The 19,690-nt window shown below is 47.5% G+C and overlaps 3 protein-coding genes across 4 annotated transcripts in view; 2 read left to right on the top strand and 1 right to left on the bottom strand.

Annotated features, from left to right (window-relative positions):
* Nucleotides 1–281: 281 nt before the first annotated feature.
* Nucleotides 282–5,152, top strand: AMT (aminomethyltransferase). Its single transcript, XM_081072562.1, has 9 exons — nucleotides 282–581; nucleotides 684–851; nucleotides 1,385–1,465; nucleotides 2,295–2,426; nucleotides 2,844–2,922; nucleotides 3,213–3,358; nucleotides 3,449–3,629; nucleotides 3,982–4,137; nucleotides 4,239–5,152. The coding sequence occupies exons 1-9, from the start codon at nucleotides 492–494 to the stop codon at nucleotides 4,415–4,417; spliced, it is 1,212 nt and encodes a 403-aa protein (XP_080928688.1). The 5' UTR covers nucleotides 282–491; the 3' UTR covers nucleotides 4,418–5,152.
* Nucleotides 5,153–5,529: 377 nt separating this feature from the next.
* Nucleotides 5,530–8,697, bottom strand: TCTA (T cell leukemia translocation altered). Its single transcript, XM_081072571.1, is given in 4 exon segments — nucleotides 5,530–6,865; nucleotides 7,971–8,064; nucleotides 8,067–8,072; nucleotides 8,370–8,697. Coding segments are annotated over 4 exon segments (366 nt in total). The 5' UTR covers nucleotides 8,593–8,697; the 3' UTR covers nucleotides 5,530–6,822.
* An 80-nt stretch (nucleotides 8,698–8,777) lies between these two features.
* Nucleotides 8,778–19,690, top strand: part of RHOA (ras homolog family member A) — a 50,636-nt gene continuing 39,723 nt past the window's right edge. The window contains exons 1-2 of one of the 2 annotated variants that reach the window (XM_081072569.1): nucleotides 8,778–9,197; nucleotides 13,101–13,179. The gene's annotated coding sequence lies outside the window, so the exon portion shown is untranslated. The remainder of the gene's footprint in view (nucleotides 9,198–13,100; nucleotides 13,180–19,690) is intronic. The other variant, XM_081072570.1, reaches the window with a different exon arrangement.

Below are 19,690 nucleotides of genomic sequence, written 5' to 3'. Positions count from 1 at the left end.
TGCCTGTGTCCGCCCAGTGGGAGAGCTGGAGACCCTCCCTCACAGGAGACCAGGTGACTCCATCTGGTGCTCTACCTGCCAGGCTGGCTCTCCCTCCTGTGTCCTCTCCACCCCTTCCCCTCCCATTTGACCTTACTCTCCTGATGTCCTAAATGTGCAATTCTGTCCTCTCAGCCCTTTGCTGAACTTTGGCCCCTGGAGGCAGGACAGTGAGCAGTGGGAGGTCAAGCCCCCAGCTGTGATTCTGAGCAGCTTAAAGGGTTTGGACCCAAGCCCAGTCCGCCCTCATCAGCTGTTAATGCCTGGGGCTATTTCCCTGCAGCCAGGACCCATTGCACGGTGTGCTCTAAAGCCCCGCCTGCTCTTGGGGTTGCCCGCCCCTATTCTGATCCCCTTTGTGGGAGACTTGACTAAGCCGGCCCGGACTACATCTCCCAGCGTGCCTGACAGAGTGGTGGCCTCTGCGTCGGCTGTACTGGTCGCCGGTAACAATGCAGCGAGTAGTGAGCATGGTGGCCCGCCTGGGCTTGCGTGGGCAGCCTCTCCCCTCGGTCCCGGGCCGTCCGCTCAGTGGCTCACAGGTGGGATAGAGGGTGCTGGGGCATGATGCTAATCTTGGAGGGTGGGGGAAAGAGGGGGCTGGGGGCTGGGACCCTGGTGGCACTGAGCCCGGCCGCCCGCAGGATGTGCTCCGCAGGACACCCCTCTATGACTTTCACCTGGCCCATGGCGGGAAGATGGTAGCGTTTGCAGGCTGGAGTCTGCCAGTGCAGTACCAGGACAGCCACGTTGACTCACACCTACACACACGCAGGCACTGCTCGCTCTTTGATGTGTCCCACATGCTACAGGTGAGCCAGGGGAGAAAGCCAGTTTCTGGACCAGGGCTTCCTCCCCAGCCACAGTGGTGAAACCCTTAGCTTTGTTTGCTGGGAGCTGAATTCCAAGGGCCGCCATGTCAGAAGAGTTGGAGGTCTCGGGCGTCATCGGCTATGGCCCCCAGGAAATTAACTCAGAAGTTCTCCTGATCAGCTCCTCTCTAATCTCTCCAGCCTGCTCCCACTTAGTGGCATGCCTTAATGTTCTGGGGTTTCCAGGGTTGGCCCCCATTTTCATCCACTGCACTGGGTATTGGTTTGGAAAAGTGGGTATTTCGGGAAGGTGCTGGGCCCTTTCAAATGCCCCCCCCCCCCGATTGTACCCCGTCCCATATTGGCAGATGTTGGGGAATCAGAAAGTGGGGACTTCCACCTGCAGAACCAAGACTGGTCAGGCAGTTTGGCTGGGTGGGACGGTGCTGTGGACGGCAGGAAGGATGCCTCCTTGCCTAGTGGCCTAGATTGGAGCTATTGCAGTGTCCTGAAGCTTTCGAACTCTTTCCCAGACCAAGATACACGGTTGTGACCGGGTGAAGCTGATGGAAAGTCTAGTGGTTGGAGATATTGCAGAGCTAAGGCCAAACCAGGTGGGCCCCTCTTCTCTCATTTCTGCTCAGTGGGTGTTTAGTCATGAACCAGCAAGCAGGCAGACGCCCTCCTTCAGGCTTGGGGGCCCAGTGATGCATCAGACATAGCTTCTCAGCTTGCATCCTGGGGAACTGAGTCTCTGAGACATGGCCAGACACCCAACCATCTGCAGGGAGGGGCCTAGCCTATCCTCACACATCTGGCTAGGAGGCTAGAAACCCAGGTTTGTGTCCTGTTCTGTGACTTTCTGTGTGGCCTAACCCCTTACAATTGAAAGTCTGGTCCCTAAGGCAGCCTTTTCATCACCTACGAGCTTGGTAGGAATACACTGTCAGGCCCTGCTCCAGACCTGCTGAATCAGAACCTGCATTTTAACGAGATCCCCCAGGGATTCCCGTGACCTCTCAACTCCAGGCTTTTTGTCCATCCAGTGTGGAGGCTGAGGCCTGCCTCATAGTATTTTTGGGGCATTGCTGCTGTGGAGCGTATGAGATCAAGATGGATTTTGAAGCTTCTGTCTTGAGGTTTAGAGGATGGGCTGAGTTGTTCTAGGTCTGAGTGGGATTAAAGAGCAAGTACTGAGTATCCTGGATTAACAGTGACACGGGGCTCTCAGTACTGAGTAGGGAGGGGTGCAAATGTCCTCAGTGCATGAGGATCAAAAACTGGGCTTGGGCAGGGGCCTGGGCTGACCCAGCCTCGTTCCTTGCATCTTCCCAGTCCTGTTCATGAGTTTGTGGTGGCTGAGTGGGCCCAGCTGTGTGTCTGATTCACACTTGACCTTGGCCTCGTGAACCTCGAGGCAAAGATGCTTAATTTTGGTGTTAGGGGACACTGTCACTGTTTACCAACGAAGCTGGAGGCATCCTAGATGACTTGATTGTGACCAACACCTCTGAAGGGCACCTGTACGTAGTGTCCAACGCTGGCTGCTGGGACAAGGACTTGGCCCTCATGCAGGTAGAGCCCCTGTGTTCTAGGTACCGCCTTTGTCGTTCGCAGAACAGCGTCCTTGTTGTCAGGACAGACCTCCTGGTGTGGAAAAGGGACTCAGACAGTGGGTCTCTGAGTGAATGAACAGCAGGCCAGAGTGGGGCCTCCCTGGCGCATGCCAGCTTTCAGTGGTGGGGAAACAGAGGAGGTAGGGGGTGAAGCTGAGTCTGGCCCCTGAGTTAGCATCTTCTGCTGAGGGTGGAGGGCTGGGGCCTGGCATTAAAGCTGGGATTGGGTCACCACTTAGCAGCCACACAACCTTATGACGGAACCATCCTACTCTGCCTAGCTCTGCAGCACCCAGCCCAGGGCAGCTGCTCAGGAAGTGGTGTGGTGTTTGTGTCTTCCCAGAAGCCGATGTGGTGTCTCTGTCTTTCCTTTCAGGACAAAGTCAGGGAGCTTCGGAACATGGGCAGTGATGTGGGCCTGGAGGTGGTAGATAATGCCCTGCTAGCCCTGCAAGGTGAGTGGCCAGGTGTTGACCTTTGCTTTACTGGCTTCCTCGACTGTTCGCACAGAGGCCGTACCAGGAGGAAGGTGTGGGTGCGGTGAGGTTTGTATGCTATCTTCTAAGCTGGGTGTCATACCCTCCCTCTACCTGCCCCAAGACTTCATGCCATAGGCAAGAGCATCTTCTCCCATCTGCAGTAGAAGACGTGGTCAGGGCTTGTTCTGATCCCCGAATAAGGGCTGCAGTTCAGCTTTGAGGGGCACTGGGACCTGGACACATGGTCACTGGCTCTCTGGGCCCAGGCCCCACTGTGGCCCAGGTGCTACAGGATGGCGTGGCAGATGACCTGAGGAAACTGCCCTTCATGACCAGTGCTGTGATGGAGGTGTTTGGCGTGGCCGGCTGCCGCGTGACCCGCTGTGGCTACACAGGAGAGGATGGCGTGGAGGTGTGTCAAGAAGTGGGGGCAGGGTAGTAGTAGTGCAGGGCACAGGACTCTGGGGCCAGCGGCCCACCTGCTCTCTGGTGTCCCATTCAGATCTCGGTGCCAGCAGCTGAGGCAGTCCGCCTGGCAAAAGCTCTGCTGGAAAACCCAGAGGTGAAGCTGGCGGGGCTGGCGGCCCGGGACAGCCTGCGCCTGGAGGCAGGCCTCTGCCTGTATGGGAATGACATCGACGAACACACCACACCTGTGGAAGGCAGCCTTAGCTGGACACTGGGTGAGCTGGGCTAGCACTCCGGGATGGGATGCTGAAGGCTGGAGTGGCTCTTCATGAGACCAGCCAGCCTGTGACTGCTCCCAAGGTTCTGTTGGCTGGAGCAAGTGACTCCACCTCCCCAGGTCTCCATTCCCTGATGATGCCACTATAGCTTTGCCCATTAGACACTGAGGACTCTCAGCAGGCTGAGGTGGGCAGCATGGCCTCCAAGACCAGGGGGCAGAAAGTGGGTGGCTGACTGACTACACGGCAAGGGAGGGACAAGGCCTCTATGCTGAATAGACGGCACTTGGGGACCTTGTAGCCAGGGGTCGTACGGACTGTGGCTTGAGTCTGGTGTGTTATGCTTCAGGAAAGCGCCGCCGAGCTGCCATGGACTTTCCTGGAGCTGCAGTCATCATCCCCCAGCTGAAGGGCAAGGTGCAGCGGAGACGTGTGGGCTTGATGTGTGAGGGAGCGCCTATGCGGGCACACAGCCCCATCCTGAGTACAGAGGGCACCGTGATTGGTGGGTACATCAGGAAGGTTGAGGAACCCTGTCCTTTCCCCAGGAGGGTGGGGGCACTGGATTGGCAGGGCAGGGCTGACACACGGCCTCTGTCTGGATAGGTACTGTGACCAGTGGCTGCCCCTCACCCTGCCTGAAGAAGAATGTGGCGATGGGTTATGTACTTTCTGAGTACAGTCGGCCAGGTACCCGGCTGCTGGTAGAAGTACGGCGGAAACAGCAGACGGCTGTGGTTAGCAAGATGCCCTTTGTGCCCACAAACTACTACACTCTCAAGTGAGGATGGTTTCAGATCATCCTCCCCTCTAGGAACCTTGCTCTGGAGGGCATTCTATAAGGGGTTAGTCAGGAAGCTGAAGCAGAGGGGAGGTGGCTGGGTGCAGGCTGGTTCTGGTTGTCTGGTTAGGGGGGCCACACCACCTATACCCCCTCGTCCTTCAATTTCAATTCTCAGTGACGGATCAGCTCACCCAGTGTCCTGTTTCAGCCCACGCTCCCACTGACCCCGCTCTTGCCTGCTGGAGGGCTATGAGAAGCACCAGTTCTGGTGTCTCTCCTTTCCACTCTGCCAGGTGTGGGTGCAGCAGTCTCCCCTTTAGGAGGATAAAGCCTGCCTAACCTACCTCACCACTGTTTCTCACACTGCAAAGGGTTATGACGTTGGGCAGGGCTGGCCACCTCCTCCAGTTTACTTTCCATGAATGCAGGCTGCTGCCTCTCCCTGGGCAGGAATGATTCCTGACTCACAGAGGGTTGGCCCAGGAGGGCTACTGTGCCTGTATGTAAATGCGGGGATGGCCGAGGGGGCAGACTTACTCTTCCACATTCCCAAGTTGGCCCAGCTTGCTGCCTAGTAGCAAACCATGCCAGGCTCATCACCTGTTCTGAGCCCCAGGGCTGTTGTAGGGCAAGCTGGGCCTTCTTGGACTCGCCTTACTCTGTGCTGACCTTTGCCCCTGCATCCCATTACCAGACTCCACTGACTCCTAAAAAACATTAAACGAGCTTCCTTCTTGCCAGTCTCTACCTTCATTGTCCTTTGCCTACAGGGTCTGGGGTGTCAGGCCAATGCCTGACTTCCTGGCCTCTGAGACAGGCTCAGAGTGGGTTCCCCTTGAGAGGGACAGGTCTATAAGAACTAATATAGTGCCCACGTTGGGCATATAGCACTGTTCCTTCTGGTAGCTGGTGTCACCTCTTCGGCCCACGCTCCCACCGACCCCACTCTTGTCTGCTGGAGGGCTGTGAGAAGCATCTGGCGTTTCCCCCTTCCACTGCAAGTCATTAATTTCTGGGTGCTGAGAGGCAACGGCCCTTGGGGTGTTCCCCCTCGTTTCCCCTGTGCATGCACACCCTTTTCCTGTCTGAATAACCACAGCATTGATGCACTTCCATGTTTAATAAGCCATGTTTAATGAGCCTGGAGTGGAATGTGAGATCCTGATTCTGTGTGTGGTGTCAGTGGGTAGGCCTGGAGCCGCAAAACCATTATCCTGCCAACCAGAAGATAACTCTGGACTAAATACTTGTGCAAGAGCTCAGTATTCCTATTTCCAGTGCACCTCTGCTGCAAAGGCTGCTGGATGGAAATGTGACATCTAACAGAGCGGAAGCAGGCAGCGGGACGCAAGTAGCTGGTGGCCCAGCAGGAGCAGGCAGAAGTACATCCATAAGGGAAGGAGGCCAGTCTAGGGCCGCACTGCTTTCAGGAGCTGCCATTTGCTACCCACACCTCTGGCCCACTGTGGAAGTAGCACGCCTGCCGAGCCAGTGGCTCTTCCCTCTTAAGGGTTCTTTGGGGCTGACATGGTGCTAGTGGGGAGGAGCTAAGCTCGTGGGCTCTTACAATGAAGCTCCTGAAAGTTCCAGGTCCGGATGGGAAGTGATGGGGCTGCAGGGCAGGGTGGGGCCGCTCTGCACTAACAGCTTAGTATCTGAGCGGGCAGGGTTCACACCCACAACCCCTTGGGCACTTATGTGGTGGGGGTGGGAAGTCACGCCTGGGGCTCAGCCTCTTTCAGACACCGGACTTCCCTCCAAGGATTGCGAGGAACATGAGTATGATGCTTGGGAAAAGACAACTTCCACAGCCAGGCTCACACGTGGAGAGCTCTGGATGCACCGGGGAGGTGGGTGTTTAGTACCTCCACATCTGGATGGTGCCAGCTGCCCCCTGCCTTGTACCTGGATGTCCAGCTAAGTGACCACAGAGTATAAGGCTGTGTTCAGGCCAAGATTCTTGGCTCCTTGCCAACAAAGCAAAACCAAATTCAGGAAACCTGGGGCTTAGGGGAAAACAGACCTCCCTTACAAATCTCAGGCTTCCTCTCGGACAAATCTCTATGGGGTCATATCCCAGGGGAATGGGTACAGGGACAGGAAAAAGCCAAGACAGAAAATGGATCACTGGCCTTCCCAACCCAGAGGCTTCTCCTAAACTGACCCCTGAGAGGAGGAACATGCTTTCTCTCCTAAGGCCCCCGGATCAGGGTGGAGGCAAACTTTTTACTGGCCCAGCGCCTGGGGCTGCTGGAGGAAAGGCCAAGGGCAGTGGAGGCCCACCCCGGCAAGCACTGGAGTATTCCCTGTCCCCCCTGCAGTCATCCCTGGGGTCTGGTTAGCAGAACCCAGTGTGGGAGCCAGCAGACCCGGTGATGTCCCTGGAGACCCCTCTGCTGCCTTCCCTTATTCTCTGTGGGTTTTGAGAGGTTCGTTTGCTGCTGTTTCCCTAAAAGTGATGGAGAGAAGAGAGGGGTTATTCCACAGACAGCACAACAGTCTGAGATTGGCTTTCTCTAGCCCCTTCATAGGGGCGGAGCTGGGCTCAGTAAGGTCACACTACAATCTAAACCTCTCTGCTGAGCTCCCACAGCCCACACTGGGCCCACCACCTTCCCCTATAGACCTCTTTTTCCTTCTGGTTCCCCACCTTATGATGGGGATGGTTCCCATCCTTCCCCATTAGCCCAAGAAAAAAACTTGGGCAGTGGCAGGCCTCCTATCTGGCCTCCTGCTCTCTGTTGGCCTCCTTTATGTACTGCCATGAGGCAGGCAGGCAAAAGGCAAATTAGGTTAGGTCATGGCCTAATCGTGGCTGAGTCCTTGAATAGCTCCCCAAAGTCTAGCGCTTTGCAGGTCCCTCCACGCCTTCATATTTGAGCTTCAGCATCACGTCCTTGTCTGTTTTTCCAATATGTCACCCTTGCATTACCTCCAGGCCTTTTTCTAGCCATTCTCTCTTTGCCTGGTACACTTTACCACCCCCTAGCCTTTGCCCTCCGCTTAGGTGTCTTTCTTGGGAGAAATCTTCTCCGACTGTCTTCATCCCTGCACTGCTGCCCTCCCCTTTCAAATATCTGGCTCCCCCTGTGAGTAGGGCCTGGGTCGTCCTTGTTCTCTAGACCTAGCATGGCTCCTTCCATGTGGAAGGAGCTCAGAGAGCAGCTGAATGAATGCCCTGATTAATGAGTTCATGTTTCACAGATGAGCAGGCTGACCCTGATGAGGCCGGTTGGTACAGAGGACGGTACAGTTGGTACTAAGGACAGGCTGCCATCTTTCCAACTAGGGGTTTTCAGTGGAGTGGAATCCAAGGGACTTGACATTTCTTGTCTGAAATTGTCACAATAACACCACCCACCCCACAGAGTGCTGAACAACATCCTGACGGACTGTTCAGACATCATTGTCACTTGAAGCCTGAGCTCTATTTGTGAGCCTGCTGCAAAGGCCACAAAGCTGGTGGACTCTGAGAACTCCCGTCCCCTGTCCCCAGCACAGGAGTGTCCTCTGCCTGCCAGGCATGGGGTTGAGATGGCAACAGATTTACTCACCACGAAGGGAAATGCGTGGAGCCATCAGGTGTGGATCCGTTCTGGCCGCCCAGACCTGGGGGCAGGAACACATCCAGAGCTGCAGCAGGTTGGCTTGGGGATCTGAGCAGGCATCAGCCCAGGTCAGGTTAGAGGCTAGTGGTATTTGGAGTCTGGTGGGGGATCTAAGGGGCTAGTGGTATTGTCCGATGAGGGTTTAAGGTAAGAATTATGATGTGATGGGGGAATGGTGGGGTTTCTGGCGTGAAATGGTATGCTGGCATTAGTTAAGAGTACAGCGTTAAGTTGCGATAAGGTTCTTAGGGGACTAGTGGTAGTCTAAGGGGGTTCTGGGGAGCCCAATGGTACAGTCCTGAGGGGTGGGGGCGCCAGTGCACGGAAGTTGGTGGGGAGCCTCACCTGGGCGGTGATATAGCCCGGTCACCGTACTCCCGTAGAACCCCCACGCCAGCTGGATGCCCAGGAGACTTAACACCAACCACAGCAGCAGCAGCTTGAAGAGGGTCACACGCATGTCCTGCGCCTCCCACTCCCGCAGGAACTCGCTGCCCAGGGCGCCCAGGACGCCTAGCACCGTGGCCGGCAGAGCTTGCAAGGACTGCCCGGACCAAGAATCCGCCATGATTGGCCTGGGTCCCACCCGGACGACTGTCACCGTAGTTCCCACAGCGCAGGCGTCTGGTCTTCCGGGACCAAGCCCGTTAGGGCGCACGCGTGAACCCAGGCAAGGCAAGTCTACCTCGCCCGCGCGCAGAGTTGGCAGTTTGGGAGGAGTAGTAGGACCGCGCACGCGCAACTAGCCCCACCCTGCTCACTTCAAGGATGAGTGACTCGAGCAGTACAAAATAGCAACCATGTCTTTTATAGCCCCGGAGTTCCCGTGATGCCTCACGCGGTTGCAATTATTGGTTAAGCGCCTTGCTGTTAGGGCGTGGACGCGCTCCTGAGCAATCGTGGCTGAGCTGTGAGTGCGCGCGCGTGCGCGGGGCCGCGACTGGGGCCAGCTCGAGCGCGCTGGGCGACCGGGGGCGCGCACGTCGCTCCCCGCCCTCCCACCGCCACCCGCCCTCGCTCGCTCGCGCTCCCCTCCCGCCGCCCGCCGTCCTCCGTCGGTTCTCTCGTTAGTCCGCTGCCGCCTCCTCAGCCACCCGCCCTAGTCCCCGAGCTTGCGACTCGCGGACAAGCGTCCTCGGCGCGCAGAGGCCGGACTCGGAGTCGTTGCCTGAGGTGAGTGAGAAGGTTTCCTCCTGGCGTCGCGGCCCCTCGGGCCCGCCCGCCCCGCACTCTTCCGGCCGCCCTCCCGCCGCCCCGCCGCGGCCGCGCCCCACCTGCTGCTCTCGGCTGGCCTCCCCTGGCCCCTGACCCTGACTCCGGGTCCGGACCCCGCTCCCCGAAACGGCGGCCCCGCCCGCGTAGTCCCCGGAAGCGCGCCCCGGGGCCTCCCGCGCCCCTTCCCCCGCCCCGCCAGGCCTGGTGGAGACCGAGTCGCCCGCCGGCGGTCCCCGGCGCTTCCTCTCTCGGCGGTGCGGGGCAGGCAGGCAGGGCGGGGGCTCCGAGCCGGGCCCCGCAGCCGCTCGGTGCAGCCAGCCACGGCGAAGCGCGTGTGGCCGTCCGAGTTGAAATGGGAAAGAAACTCTTTACAACTCCATTTTGGCCTTTACATGTAATGTGAAACATGAATCACCGTTTTATACTGCGTTGAAGTCCAGTTATATTAAGTAGGTGTTTTTTTTCAATGCTGTATTTTTGGAGATTGTGTAAGTATTAATAAAAGATAGTGTTGAAATCTTGGGGGGTTAGGATTCTTAGGTATTGCAAAGAAGGAAAATATCCACTTAAAAAATATTTTTCATGATTTAAGCTATGTTGCCTCAAAATGGTATTAATTTGCAATGGTGCCTAGTCTAAGTTACTACCTTGACTAGGAATCATCCCAACTGTCTGTTCTTAGTTACTGATTAGAACCAGTTACAAGTCGTCTTCATTAAATAGCACTAATTACACTCAAATTGATGTGGTCAAAATCGTGTTTATTAGTTTATGATGGGAAATTGGCATTTTAACCTCAGAATTGGTTCCACTTGGGTTTTTTAATGGTCCTGATTTAAAATCTTAACCACTGTTTGTGTCTTCACAAGTAAATGTTTCTTGCAGGTGTGTAATCAGGTTATATTCCTTCCTGCCAGATCTGAAGCGGAAAAACGCTTTTAAAAAATTATTTAATGTTGTATGTGGTGAGAATTTTTCAACCACTTAGTGTCACGTACCCAAATGTATAATGTGTAAAGTGACATTGCATGATTGTCACTTTAGACTTGGCTAAAATTGGTAGAGATACTGTTTTGAGTATTTGGCACAAGTGACAGTGTTTGGACTGAATATACAAAACTAGTTCTTAATTTGAAGGATAACTTCTTGAAGGATCTCTTTTGATAAGTTGTTTTCGTACAACACCACTGATGCTCTTGAGGACATAAAATATGTAAGCTGGAACTTGCTTAGAGTCAAAGTCTAGTCCTAGACTTACAGCCTCTGTTCTCGTAAGAATCTATTGGAGGGAAGAAGGGAGTAGGACTTCGCTGACTATTTTCATAGATCTAGAATTTTAGATCTGAACGGAAGCTTCAGGATTTATAGTCCAACCCTATTGACAGATAAGGAAATTGAGTCCCAGAAGCTTAAGTAAATTTCCCAAGGTCAAATGTCTAGTCAGGTGTAGGCCACAACTATTTTCCCTGTAAGGTGTTCTCCATGTACTCCCAGACATCTTGTTTAGTGTCAGCTTAGTGAAGCTGAAATTCAGGACTTACAACTTATTCCAACGTGTTCTCCTTTTATATATTGCTGATTATATATATATATTGGGAGAATCTGCAAAATTCATTTTCCAAACAAATTTCAGTTCTTTAGCTAAAGCACTCTTCTCTCTGTAACTGAATGGTCCTGTAGCAGTTGATTGAAATAGATAAGTGAATATACAGAGTCCCTGCGTGGCCAATCCTGGTTTTAGGAGTTTGGGTTTCTTGAGGGACTAACTTCCACAGGGAGGCCCAGACTCCCCTGCACCAAATCCAACATAATTAAGTCAGTCTGAGATGTTACCAGGCGACTGTGGGCTCTTGACTATTTTATTTCATATTTTTTTAATTTATTGGGGTGCCAATTGTTAGTGAAATTACATAGATTTCAGGTGTACAATTCTGTATTACATCATCTGTAAATCCCATTGTGTGTTCACCCAGAGTCAGTTCTCCTTCCATCACCATATATTTGATCCCCCTTACCCTCATCTCCCCCCCCCACTCTTGACTATTGATTTGAGATAGGATGGGGAGAAAACTACATATATCAAGTAAATAGTCCCTTGTGTGTATGATAATGGTTTTGTTGGAGTATTTTCATAGTCCTGATTCCTTTTTGTGTGTGTCAGTTAACTCCTTTTAAAAGTTTATTCTGGTCACGAGTGGGGGTGTAAGTTATTAGGAGAGTGGAAACAGGTAGATCTTAGGTGTTTCCTGTCCTTGGGGTGGAGTCCAAGCAGTGACAGGAGGAGGAAGTGGGTTGCCACTTTGGGTCATGTTAATTGTCCTAGAGCTGTGAGGTTTATGTTGTCTCTGTCAGAAGAAAGACTGATTTTCAACTTTTAAGAGCACTGATTTGGGCTTGCTGGGCTTCTATAGACAGCACCTTGGGTTTAATTGCATTATGGCTATTAGTGATAATGATAAATGGTACATAATCACTGGATTTTAATCACATATACGGTATTAGTAGTTTTAAAAGGTCCATAAGTATTTCATCTTCTCCTTACCACTTAGTTTATCCCTTTTGCACCTAGCCAGTGGAACTCAGTTTGTACCTACACGTTAATGTAACTACATTTTAAACTTGTTTTGATGTGTCTTCCTATATTATGCTCTTTGGGGACATGGTCACTGTTAAGTACTTGTGAGATTAATAAATTAAAATTTCCAAGACAGTTTTAAGTTAGTAATTACTGTAAAATTCCTATTTCAAGTGTTTCTATTTTAAATGACTCATTTTTAATCTGTGGTGCTGTAGTAATAAGTGAAGGCCTTGTATACTCATAATTATGGTAGTCATGTGACTGCAAATCAGATAGGCATTGAAGCTGCTGGTTCTGGGTGTTGGTCTGAGTTTACTGGTGCTTAGATGATTCTGAATATATCTTTATGTAGCTAATAATCATCAGAATATGAGGTACACTCTGTTAAATTACAGCCAGTTTGCAGTTTGTACCAACTTGAGCTTGATTATTTTTTAAGAGGATGGGTAAAGTAAATGTGTTTAAGCATATTTGTGATAGTATCTTAACATCCAAGTAAAGGGAAAGAGAACATAAGCAGCCAGTGAAATAGGTTTGGAGTGTAGGGAAAATTGAGATAAAATAAGAGAGGTAGGTGGGGACCAGATTGTGTAGGGCCTTTAGGACATGGGAAGTTCTTTAGGTTTGTTCTGAGATTAGACATTTGTTTGTTTAGCAGAGGAATGATGTGATTTGATATTAAATAAACTGTTAGAATCGTACACCGAAGGTAGGGGTAGATATGATTGTAAATAATAGGCTAATACTGATCATTTCTGACAAAAATATCAGAAGGATTTAACCCTTGACCTATTTTTTGAAGCAATTGATCTTCGGACAGTTGCCATTCAGCCTGCAATTTCTCTGTAATGCCAATATTAAAAAGAAACACAGTTTGATAAAGCAAGTCATTAAAGTGTTCACGGTAGTCTGGGTGGTAGGGATACAGGTGTTCACTATAAAAGTCTTGTAACTTTGCTGTGTGTTGGAAAACTTTTATAATAAAATATTGAGAAATTATATAGAATTCATCTGCTTTTGATTTTTGCTTTTAAAAGAGTTATGTTTATAATCAGAAAATAAGGTTGATTGTGTACATTTTGTTAAGTGAATGAGGCCAAGACTTGTATAAATGTGATAAATTTTTATGGTATGTCAATTAAAAATTAAAATCTGTTCTTTTTCTCTCTTGGATTCTAAATTACTTCACGGAACTGTGAGCAAGCACATTTACATCTTGAACTTTGTTTTCTTACTTGTAAAATGAACAGACATAATTCCTGGTATTTTTTACATTTTTGTAGTGCCTTTCATCTGAGACTTTCAAGGCACTTTGTGGAACTTCTGCCACACAGGCCGTGGGTCTTGCAGTACATTTGTAAGGTATGTAACTAGAACCTCATCTTTCATTCTCCTTTCCTCATGGAATAGAGATTATTGTTACATGGTATACATTAATATAAGTTCTAGGGAAGTGTGGGTATTGATGATTTTCTTTGCCAATCTTGATATCTTTATGTCACGCTATAACTTTTCTCTTTGGTCTTATTTCCTGCCTCTCCTAAGATACTCCTGTAACTTCCTTTTTCTCTCCTATTCTAAGTGATACTTCTTCCTTAGATGAAGATATATTTCCTAACCTCTTTCCTAATCTTGAAGGAGATGGACTAACCATATTACACACATAACTTCTCTTACTTGTGGACCATTCCTTCCATCCTGTTCCTTCTTTCATTTTTAAGTTTTCATTTTTTTTTATTTTTTTTTTATTTTTTATTTATTTTAAGTGAGTTTTTCCAGGACCCATTAACTCCAAGTCAAGTAGTTGTTTCAATCTAGTTGTGGAGGGCGCAGCTCACAGTGGCCCATGTGAGGATCGAACTGGCAACCCTGGTATTACGAGCATCATCCTCTAACCAACTGAGCTAATGGGCCGCCCCTGAAGTTTTCGTGTTTTTTGATTGAGTAGTTTGGTCATACAGTTTATCCACAGCCTGTGCTGTGGGTATATCTAATTATCAACTACAGAATGAGGAACAGGACAGACTTCCTTCTTACCAGAAGAGTCAGCAGTGGTAGGAGAGAGTGGTGTTAACAGAAGGTATAACAGCCCATCCAGCAGCTGTTTAGATATCTTAAACTGATTACAAATAAGGGAAATAGTATCTTAATTTAATGGACACCGTGATAAATATTCTGGTCTGGTACCATTTTGACCAACTTTTCTTGTTTTCCTTGGATCTGAGGGCACTCCATATGGAAAAATGAGCTGTTAAGGGGATTCTCCTTGGGTGTCATTACCTGGCAGAGAAGGCATGATGGTAGTAGTTTTGGTTGGCTTTGAATTTGTGCTTGGCATGGTAAGAGGAATGGCCAAACTTGGTTGTGCTTTTGTAATTATTCATTCATTGAACAGATAGTTACTACTGAATAGCTACTATCTGCCAGGCAGTATTCTGAAGAAAACAAAGAAGGTCCCAGACCTCTGGGAGTTTTTTGTTTGCTTTACAATCTTTCTTTTTTCTTCTAATTTTTGAAAGTACAGCAATTTTAATGGTTCTTTTAAAGTTTTTTTTAAGTTTATCGGGGTGACAATGGTTAGTAAAGTTACATAGGTTTTAAGTGTACAATTCTGTAACGCATCTTCCATATATCACATTGTGTGTTCACCACCCAGCGTCAGTTCTCCTTCCGTCACCATATATTTGACTCACTTTTACAATATCTTTATTCTGAAAACGTGAACAGTTGGTTTGAAAAGTATGTTAGTTTTGAATTATCCCATCTACTTTTCTCGATATCACCGACAAGAAAGTGGAAAGCACATCAAATGTTAATAATCACAGAAACATTGAAAACCCTGCTCATGAAGTTTATATTCTTTTTCCCCCCTCTAAGTTAAAGAACAATTTATCAGTCTTTTTATTTTTATTTTTTTTAATTTTTAAAAATTTAAGTGTGGTTGGAGTGCAATATTACATTAGTTTCAGATGTACAATATATAGTGATTCAACGTTTATATACCTTATAATGTGTTCACCACTCAAGTGATCATCTGTCGTCATCCAAACTTACACAATATTATTGACTATATTTCCCTTCACCTTTTTTACCCATCCCCCAACCCCTTCCCCTGTGGCAACCATCAGTTTGATCTGTTTCTATGAGTCTGTTTTTGTTTTGTTCATTTGTTTTTGAGATTTCATATGTAAGTGAAATCATATGATATTTCTTTCTCTGTCTGGTTTATTTCACTTAGCATAATACTCACTAGGTCCATCCATATTATTGCAGATGGCAAGGTTTCATTCTTTTTTATTGCTGAGTGATATTCCACTGTATATATGTACCATATCTTTTTTTATCCATTCATCTCTGGACACGTAGGTTGCTTCCATGTCTTAGCTATTGTAAATGTTGCAATGAACAAGGGGTACATGGAGTTTTTATTCTAGTAGAGAAGACTGATGGTAAACAAGTAAGAAATGGGCTTGCCTTTTTTAGGGAATAGCAAAAGGGCTTGAACGGCTGGAGTCTAAAGAGCAAGCAGGAGGAGTCTAAGAAATAAAGTCTTAGAGGTAGGCAGGGGCCAGATCTTACAGGAACCGGGAATTTAGGGTTTATTCGGAGAGCTCTGGGAAGCTGTTGGTGGGTTTTTGTAGGAAGGGTGTGATATCTGATTTATTTCTATTTTGGGCTGCTCTACAGAGAATGACTATAGGTGGGCAAATAATGGAAGCAGGGAGATCTACTGAGGGCTCTATAAATCCAGTGACAGATAATAGTGGCTTGGATAGGAGTCGTAACTGGAAGTGGTGGGATTCGATACAGTGTAAAGGCGTGCTGATAGGCTTCGCTGATAAATTGGAAGATGTGGCTTTTTTAAAAAGATTTTATTGGGGAAGGGAAACAGTGTACTTCCAGGACTTTATTGGGGAACAGTGTGTTTTTTCCAGGACCCATCAGCTCCAAGTTAAGTCATTGTCCTTCACTCTAGTTGTGGAGGGCACAGCTCAGCTTCAAGCCCAGTTGCCGTTTTCAACCTTAGTTGCAAGGGGTGCAGCCCACCTTCCCATGCAGGAATTGAATCAGTAACCTTGTTAAGAGCACGCGCTCCACCCAACTGAGCCATCCGGCTGCCCCTTGGCAGCTCAGCTCTTAGTTGCGGGGGGGGGGGGGGTAGGGGGGGCAGCTCACTGGCCCATGTGGGAATTAAATTGGCAACCCTGTTGTTCAGAGCTTGCGCTTTAACCAACTGAGCCATTCGGCCACCCCAGAATATGTGGCTTCTTGAAGCCCTTATCCATGGCCAGAGATTAACCCAGTGCAAACTGCTGGTCATAGGACAACTAGCCTAGCACCACTGGGGATGGTACATTGTTGTTCCATGAGGCTTGAAATGGATTCCTTAAGTAGCTTCGAGAAATGCATTCGGGTAGTTTGATTGATGCCTCCCTTATAAGACAGCAGACTCATTTCAAAGTTGTTTCCTTAATTGTTCGTTACTACATTGTGTTAAAAACAAAAATGAAGTTATGCTTTTCATCTGTAGGTTTGCTTAAACCAGAGTATTATTGCCAGAAATGCTGATGGCCCTATAATTACAAAGGAGTTCTAGCATAGAAGTAGCCAGACCGACACACACACAAGCTTGTTTTTTTTAGGTGCTTTATATAGTTTATTTCATTCAGTCTTCTCTATTACTTTAGTGAAGTGTTTTTGTTTTTTTTTAAAGTTTATTGGGGTGACAATTGTTAATAAAGTTACATAGGTTTCAGGTGTACAATTCTGTAATACATCATCTACATTATGTGCTCACCACCCAGAGTCAGTTCTCCTTCCATCACCATATATTTGATCCCCTTTACCCTCATCTACCACCTCCCTCCCTTGCTTGTATTTCTTTAAGCAAGTTATTTTATTTCTCTGAGCCTAAGGACCTATGTCTGTAGAATGAAGATAACATCCATTTATTGGGGATTTTCGATGAAATAATATACAGAGTACAGTGCTCAGTGCATATTAGTTTACTCCCTTAGTAAAAATACTTGTAACTCTGGTGGATTCTTCAAGAATATTTTTTCTTTAGGATATCAGTGCATTGTATTTATATAGTGACTGCTTTCACAGTGACAAATAAGGATTTTATTGGTAGGAAGCTTAAAGTTGTATGAATTTCTTTACTGCAGCTTGACCGTATCAGAGAAACACGACATGTTTGGTGTTTTCATTTTCTTTTAAACAAAAGAAACTGTTAGGAGTTGGTATATTGGGGCCTATGCCCTAGGATTTTACCATCATTTTAAAATGTTATTTGACATTAGAAATAATAACTTGATAACGTGAGACCATGTAAATCACACATTGTCTGAATTCATTCTTGGGTTGTAAGTAGTGACTCTGGAATCATTTAGTTACACTCTTAATCATCAGTACATCGTTCCAGCAGAGATGGCACGATCTTCAACCAGTGGACAGAAAGGAGATAGTGGGTTGGAGATTTTTTTTCTAATTACTTGCGACCATCACATTTTATAACTGAAGGGTTTTAAAATTTCTAACTAATGCCAACTCTCATTGTCTCATCCACACGTGTGTGTTGGAACTGTAACTGAAGGATCTTCAGTCTTGAAGTCAGAAGCGTTAGTTTTTTTGTTTGGTTTTTGTTTTAATTTTATTAGGGAATATTGGGGAACAGTGTGTTTCTCCAGGGCCCATTAGCTCCAAGTCGTTGTCCTGGTTTTATTTTAATACAAGACTGGGTCTTATGTGAGACCGGGTCTTAATGTTAATTTTTGCTCCAAAAGACACATTAGAGCTGATGGTCCGGCTAGGTCTTGTTTTCAGGGAAACACGGCATTTAGGAAGCCAAAAGGTATGTTCCCTCGGGAGTGTTTCTTGGTCTTCCCCCTCCCGAAGAAGAATTTTAAGTCTAGATTAGTTTCATTTGGCAGCATATTCGAGGCTTTGTTGTTCTCCTCTGCTTGCCTTTAGGTGCCTTAGGCCTTCTGTTTCATCTCCAAGGGCCCTTGAACTGGCATCAACCCTTGGCACCTGCTTAATCAAGATGGCCAAATAATGGCAGTACCAGGCTCAAGCTCATTATGAACAAATGGACAGATGGTAGTGTGGGCCTTTTTGCCAGAGGTTTCCTATGTAGTCCATAAACAAAATAAATGGCTTTACGCTTTCAATTTAATTTCCCATTTGTTTAATGGTGTTTCCTCTGCCGGGCAGTCCTGGGTGTGGGTGAACCTGGAGTTGATAGGACAGATTTCTGCCCACTGCACTGAAGCAGTTTCAATATAGGGGTGTTATTCCTCTGACATAATGAAGCAGTACGTATCCTATTCATTTCATGTATACTTCAACAAAGGAGAAAAGATGGGAATGGAGGGTGTCGGAGAAAGGTGCTTATGAAAAGTGTACATTTCCTTTCAACCAGGTTTATTGTTTGAACAAAAATTTGATTCTAGTTTGGTTATTATTTTTAGGGCTATTTGGAGAAAAGGCTGTATTTTGACCTTTATTTTCAGTTTTATAGTTTCGATAACTATTTCAAGAGGATAAATTGAGGGACAGCTTTTAAACTTTTATGGGATTCATTGTTTACATATGGGAGGTATGGCTTTTGAAGAAAAAGTGAGCTCTTAAACCACTGAAGTAGTATTGTGTTCTCAATAACTGAAGCTTCTTTCTTTAAGCTTTAAAATTTGTCTATTTTTGTAATGGATGTCTTCTTTTTTCCTGTCTGATTGTATCTAAGCCTTAAGCTTCTCTGTGATGGTTAAAGTCTTCTTTCCTCCAGGAATTTTGAGGTCTATCCTTGGAGTCTGTTGCCCCACTTTAGGACTCTGGCCTGGCCTGAATGACACTCCCCCCCCCCTCTTTTTACATTTCCAGGCCTGGTTTACAGGGTTTTCTGTCTCCTACATTCTCGTCAGAGGCTGCATCTTTTCTCACCCAAGCATGTATTTTTCTAAATTGCTGTGAACTAAGCCACGTAGGGTTGTCTAAAATAAGAGCAAATGGTTCAGAGGGTAGGTTCTGAGTTTTAACACTCCTTGTTACAGATAATTGAAATTTTTGGTTATATGAGGGGTTTCTATGATTCTATAAGGGCGAATTCTTGAACTATTAAAATTAAAGCCAAGTGTCCTAGGAGGTAGTCCCACCACTAGTGTGTACACAGCTGATCTTGTAACTGTTTTCTTTTTAAAATCTGTGTACAACAAATTGGTTATATAAAGTTTCTTTGCCTCTGGAAATTTATTTTTTCAAATTTGTTATTTGAACATTTAACTCTTAGTGCTTGTGTCTGTACTTGTCCAGCAGGAGTGGGTAGGACAGATAGGATTCTATACTATGGAGATTGGCAGGAAGAACTGGGGAGGAAGGAGTATGAAGAGTGGAGCGCAGAGAAATGCTGGTGCTGGGGGAGTACCTAAAGGGCCTGATCCAATTTGGGAACTCGGAAGGCCTTGAGAGAGTGTCACTTAGCCTTAAGTATGAGGTTTTATCTAAATTGGGGAAGGGTCAGCAGGGTGCATTCAGGGCAGAGGAAAGAAGGAAAAAATCATGGCTTAATAACGCAAGTTACAGGATAATTTTATTGTTTTGGCCAAGGGTGGTTGTATACTTTGGTTTTTTTTTGTAAGTTAGTGTCTTGGGATTTATAGTATTTCCTGATCTGCAATATGGCATTTCGTACACAGATTTTATCCAAAATATTTTTTTACTGCTTGCATTGACACTGCTACCTCTCACGGAAACTAACATTGACAAAACCTAGGGCTGGGTGGAAGTTTTTATGTACACTCGGATCATGCTTAATGAAATTCACAGGATTTTTATGTGCTTTAAAATTTCCTTTTAAACTTTCAAGTTTAGTTTC

Source organism: Rhinolophus hipposideros, assembly GCF_964194185.1.
Source record: "Rhinolophus hipposideros genome assembly, chromosome: 14".
NCBI classification, from domain to species: Eukaryota; Metazoa; Chordata; class Mammalia; order Chiroptera; family Rhinolophidae; genus Rhinolophus; species Rhinolophus hipposideros.
The sequence above is the reverse complement of the archived record's forward strand: the minus strand, read 5'-3'. Positions and strand labels throughout refer to the sequence as shown.